The 5,739-nt window shown below is 33.2% G+C and overlaps 1 protein-coding gene across 1 annotated transcript; it reads left to right on the plus strand.

The window, feature by feature from the left end:
- The first annotated feature begins 966 nt into the window (after nucleotides 1-966).
- LOC124946093 (putative receptor-like protein kinase At3g47110) lies at nucleotides 967-4,055 on the plus strand. The gene is made up of 3 exons (XM_047486661.1): nucleotides 967-1,643; nucleotides 1,728-3,613; nucleotides 3,688-4,055. The coding sequence occupies exons 1-3, from the start codon at nucleotides 967-969 to the stop codon at nucleotides 4,026-4,028; spliced, it is 2,904 nt and encodes a 967-aa protein (XP_047342617.1). The 3' UTR covers nucleotides 4,029-4,055.
- The last annotated feature ends 1,684 nt before the right edge of the window (nucleotides 4,056-5,739 follow it).

Genomic DNA, 5,739 nt, shown 5'->3' on the forward strand with positions numbered 1-5,739 from the left:
TCATTTATAGAAATTTATTAATAATAATAAACAACTTTAAAAAAAATATAAGTTTACTTTTTATTTGATTTGGTCGATTTGTACCTAATCAAACCGTTGAAATTGATTTGAAAAAAAATGCAAACAATCTATTTTGATTTAATGATAAGTTAGAAGAATGTTAAGGACGATTCAATCAATTTATTTCATCATCAATTAGATGAAATATGTACCTAAAGAATCAAAAACACCGATTTGATTTGGCAAGACAAATGAACCACTGTGGAGTTTGGTACAACAGTTTCATAATCCATGGTCATTCAGTTTGATTAATATGCTGTTTTTGATTGATCCAAAATTTGAATTCCACCCTCTTAACTCTCTTTTTATAACTTTCAATTCATTAAAATTCCTTAGCTAAAGAAAATAATGAGTTCATTCTAAGTAGATACATATCTGTTTGCCTTCTAGATTATTTTTCTAGTTTTATATGGAGTGAATCGAGAATAAAGCGGGATAGTATTTAAATAAAAAAAATAATAAAATTAATTAAATAAATAAATAAATAAATAATATTATCAATATATTTATTTATTTTTAAAATTTTATAAAAATATGCATTTATTTATTCATAATAATACAGTAGATTATATATTTTATATAAAATAGAATTTTATTTTATAAAAAAATAATATCAATAGAAAACTGAAGAAGATGGCACTCAAACTTTGAAATTATTTGAAACATGGTAGACAAGGAATGGGTCAATTTTCTTAAGATTGTTAATTGTCAGAAAGTTTCAACGTAACCAATCCATTTGATTTCAAATTTTCTATGTCAACAAGTCAACCCATGTATTTTCCAATTAGTCAAGTCTCCTCCATCTTACTTTGTTACGTGTAAAAAACTTCTTAACCTTTATAAGTTGAAATGCTTTTTAGTATTTATTACCATACATACTCTTCTCTAACTAATACAATTTCAAACATGATCAGTTTCTGGTTGTTGCTACAACAATTGGCACTCCTCATACTAATCATTACTACTGATGCTCTTAATAATAACGAAACTGATCGTGTTTCACTATTGGCTATGAAGTCCAAGATCCTCGACCCTTTTGGTGGGGAAGCTTTGAGGTCATGGAATGAGTCTTCCCATTTCTGCAATTGGGAAGGTGTGGTCTGCGGTAAAAGGCACAGGAGGGTCACTCTCATCAATCTAAGATCTTTGGGTTTGTCGGGCACCTTGTCTCCTCATGTAGGAAATCTCACCTTTCTTAGACACCTGTTGCTATCCAACAATACTTTCCATGGGGAAATCCCAAATGAAATAGGTGGCTTGTACATGCTGAAAATATTGGTGCTCGACAGGAACAGTTTCCAGGGCAGGATTCCTGCCAGCCTGTCGCGCTGCTCTAATCTCATGAATATATCGATTGGGTTCAATAATCTGGTGGGAACCATCCCCGAAGAATTTAGCTCCTTGTCAATGCTCAAATCGATCATCGTACATGAAAACAATTTAACCGGAGGAATTCCAAAATCTCTGGGCAATATCACTTCTCTTGAAGTATTCTCTGCTGGAGGTAATCTCTTTGGTGGAACTATTCCAAATAACTTGGGGCAATTAAAGAACCTCGTACAACTTGGATTGGGTGGTAATTAGATCTCTGGTATGATCCCTTCATCATTGTATAACCTCTCCAACTTGAATGTTTTATCTTTATCATTTAATGATCTTCACGGAAGTCTTCCGCCCTACTTTGGCAACATGTTCCCACGTTTGGAATGGCTTGAACTCCATGTTAACAACTTTACCGGACAACTTCCAAATTCAATAGGAAATCTTACCAAATCTACAATTCTAGAATTTTCCAGGAACAAATTCAGTGGAAAACTGACAGTTGATTTCAGCAAACTAGTGAACTTGGAATGGCTTAATTTAAATTTTAACAATTTAGGGGATTTTGACGAAATGCATTTCCTTAAGTCACTTACTAATTGCAGCAGTTTGGAACTATTGAGCGCAGCTTACAACCATTTTAGAGGAGTCCTCCCCGATATTGTTGGGAATCTATCATCAAATATGCAACAATTATACCTTTATGGAAATCAACTGCAAGGTAGGATTCCTCCAACCATCGGAAACCTTGTTAACTTGTCTTTGTTAGCCTTGAGTATTAACAGATTCACTGGGCCGATACCTAGTACCATAGGTAAACTTCAAAAGTTGCAGAGACTTGCCCTCCAAGAAAATCAGCTTTCGGGTACTATTCCTGATTCAATTGGGAATCTTTCTTTGGTGAATGAGCTCTCTTTAAGTAACAATAACCTAGAGGGGACGATACCTTCCAGTTTTGGCAACTGCAAAAGATTAATATCATTGGATCTTGACCAAAACAACTTGAGTGGAACCATTCCCAAAGAGCTTTTCCAAATTTCATCTCTATCAATTTTGCTCGACTTATCTCACAATCATCTGTCCGGCCCACTTCCTTCAGAGATTGGAGAACTCAAAAGTTTGGTGGCCTTAGACATATCAAACAATAATGACTTGTCCGGCAAGATTCCTACTAGTATAAGCAGTTGTACCAGCCTCGAATTCCTACTCTTGCAAGGAAACATGCTCCAAGGATCTATTCCCAACTCGATGGAATTCATGAGAGGACTTCAATTTCTTGACCTGTCGAGCAATAATCTATCGGGACAAATCCCAACTTTCTTGGAGAAACTTTCCTTGATCAACCTTAACTTATCCTTCAATGATTTCAATGGAGAATTGCCTTTACACGGGGCTTTTGCAAACTCAAGTGCAGTATCCGTGTATGGGAACGATAGACTATGCGGCGGAATACCTTCTCTACAACTTCCAAGATGTCCGGTCAAGAAACTCAATCGTAACTTCTTCTTTTCATCCAAACGCATCTATGCAGTCGTGGGTGCTTTAATACTAGGAATACAAATCCTAATTTCAAGTTTGGTGTTTTACTTTTGCAAAAGGAAAAGGGAATCCACCACTTTGGAATTGTTGCCCAAGGAGTTTTTCGTGCAAATATCCTACGGCGAGCTCCTCAATGCAACAAATGGGTTCTCTTCCAGCAATTTGATTGGTGTTGGCGATTTTGGCTTTGTCTACAGAGGAGTTCTTGATCAGATTGGAGATGTTGCGATCAAAGTACTTAACCTTGTAAACCCAGGTGCCACGAGGAGCTTCATTGCAGAATGTAAAGCGTTAAAGAACATTAGACACCTGAACCTTGTCAAGATCGTAACATGTTGCTCAAGCATTGATTTTCAAGGTAACGAATTCAAAGCTCTAGTTTACGAACTCATGATGAATGGAAATTTGGAGAAATGGCTGCATCCATCTCAAGAAACTAATAGATCTGAGTTCAATCTACTCCAGCGTTTAAGAGTTGCGATTGATGTGGCTTTTGCACTCGATTATCTTCATTATCAGTGCGAACCCACGGTTATTCATTGTGATCTGAAACCAAGTAACATTCTTCTTGACCAACAAATGGTTGCACATGTTGGAGATTTCGGACTGGCCAGACTTTATCATCCAGAAATGGGTATTTCCCATCACAGTAGTTCGATGGGAGTGATGGGCACAGTCGGATATGTAGCACCAGGTATGTTAACGATTGTGTAATAAATCCTGTCTTTATTTTTTTGTTGGCCTAATTTATTTTATAATCTTCGTCAGAGTACGGCATTGGAAGTGAAATCTCGATTAAAGGAGATGTTTATAGTTACGGGATTTTGTTGCTAGAGATGTTAACGGGAAAAAAGCCTACTGATTTGATGTTTGTGGATGGCCTTAACATTCGTAATTTTGTTAGTCAAGCATTGGCGGGAAACGCGATTGAGCTTGTAATGGATCAGGCAATTTTAAAAAGTGACATTGTTATCAGTCATAGAGACAATTGTTTGATCGCATTAGTGAAGATTGGGTTGGCTTGCTCGGAAGAATTACCTCAAAATAGGATGTGCATGACCGATGTTGTTAGGAAACTGCAATTTATCAAAAAGATCATGTTCAAGTAAAAGAAAGAGTTCACTCTTAACTTTAATTTTGTTACGGTTATTGTACTTTCATTCAGCAATTAATAAATTACTTCTAGAGTGAAAATAATCATATTTCTTGTTGTAATATTATTTATAAAATCATTTCAAAGTGTTTTAAAAAAATCATAGTTAATTTTGTTAGTTAGAGACTGTTTGCTTTCATTTATTGTCGTTCTATTTCACACAATATCCTTCTTATACATAGTCTTTTGAAGAGATATGATAAGAAGAATATTACTTCGCGTGTTACTTTTAAAATTGATATTAGGAAAGCGTTAAACTCAATTAAATGGTCCACAATCCACGATCTCCTGATTATTTTGGCTTCTCTTACATTTTTATTGATTGGATTATGCAATGTGTTGCGACTCCCCACTTTAAGTAAAATAAAAAAGATGAAAGGTAAATATATAAAATTAATATGAATAAATAAGTAATTTTTGAGTTAATTAAGGAGTGGAATGGAGGGCGAGAATATGGGAGGAGGTGGGAAAAGCAATTTGCTTCTGGAAATAATTATATGCATACTAATTTCACGCTTACTCTTTTGTTTTCATTTTAATAGTTTATTTATATATATATATATAATGCAAAATGTTTAGAGTTTATTTACCTTAGCAATATTTACATGTCTAGCTGTTTATAACATCTACAATTATCTAAATTAGCATGTATCCCGTGCATTTGTACGAGTAATAATAATATAAAAAAACCGTGAAAAAAAATATTACGGTAAAATTTTTATGGGCGGGTCAACCCACAATCCGATCCAAGTATCCATTTACTCTCACATATATCCAAATTAATCACAGCTCTCGACCCGACAATCCGGACACTTTAAAAATTAAGCATCATTATATATATATAGATTAGTTAGTTAAAAAATTGAACTTATATTTTTAAAATGTCACACGTTTATCAAATTTTGGGTTGAATTTAAAATAGAAAGTGTTGTTAGCCTAATTGGTTAAAAGGTTGTACTTGTTTTGTTAGGTTGCAAGTTCGAACCATACCTATAACATTTTTAATTTTATTTTTAACCGTTTTAAATTTATGGGCAGGTCAACCCACAATCCGACCCAAGTATCCATTTACTCTCACATATATCCAAATTAACCACAGACAATGCAGACACTTTAAAAATTAAGCATTATATATATATATAGATGTGTGCATTCACTTGTTACATCATTAAAACTTGAAATTTTAAATGTAAAGCTCGCAATATTATACATGGACCAATTCATTGTCTACACAATTTTGAAATTATTTATTTCATTATACTTATACTTTTTTTTAAAAAATTATTTCTCTATAATACTTCGGTTTACTCTTCTGTGTCTGTCCATCATAATGACAGTCTCTATTTTAAAATTTTGACAAATTTTGAAATTAATTGTTTTTCACATTTTAATTTTACAGATGATTTAAATATTAATTATTAAAAACATTTAAAATTTAGAATTTAAATCATACATACCTGTATCGCCTCGATTCCTCGGCTCTCTGTTTTTTATTTATCATTAAAATTTTAATAGTATTTTTTATTCCCAAATTTGTTTAAGAAAATACTTTTAAATATATCGGGAATTACCTTTTTAAATTATAGTTGTCACCTAATTTTTAGAGAATTAAAAAAAATATTTTGCGTAATTAAATGTTTTAAGAGATTTTGTTTAGATTCGGAGTT

The sequence above is a fragment of the Impatiens glandulifera genome, chromosome 1, assembly GCF_907164915.1.
Source record: "Impatiens glandulifera chromosome 1, dImpGla2.1, whole genome shotgun sequence".
NCBI lineage: Eukaryota > Viridiplantae > Streptophyta > Magnoliopsida > Ericales > Balsaminaceae > Impatiens > Impatiens glandulifera.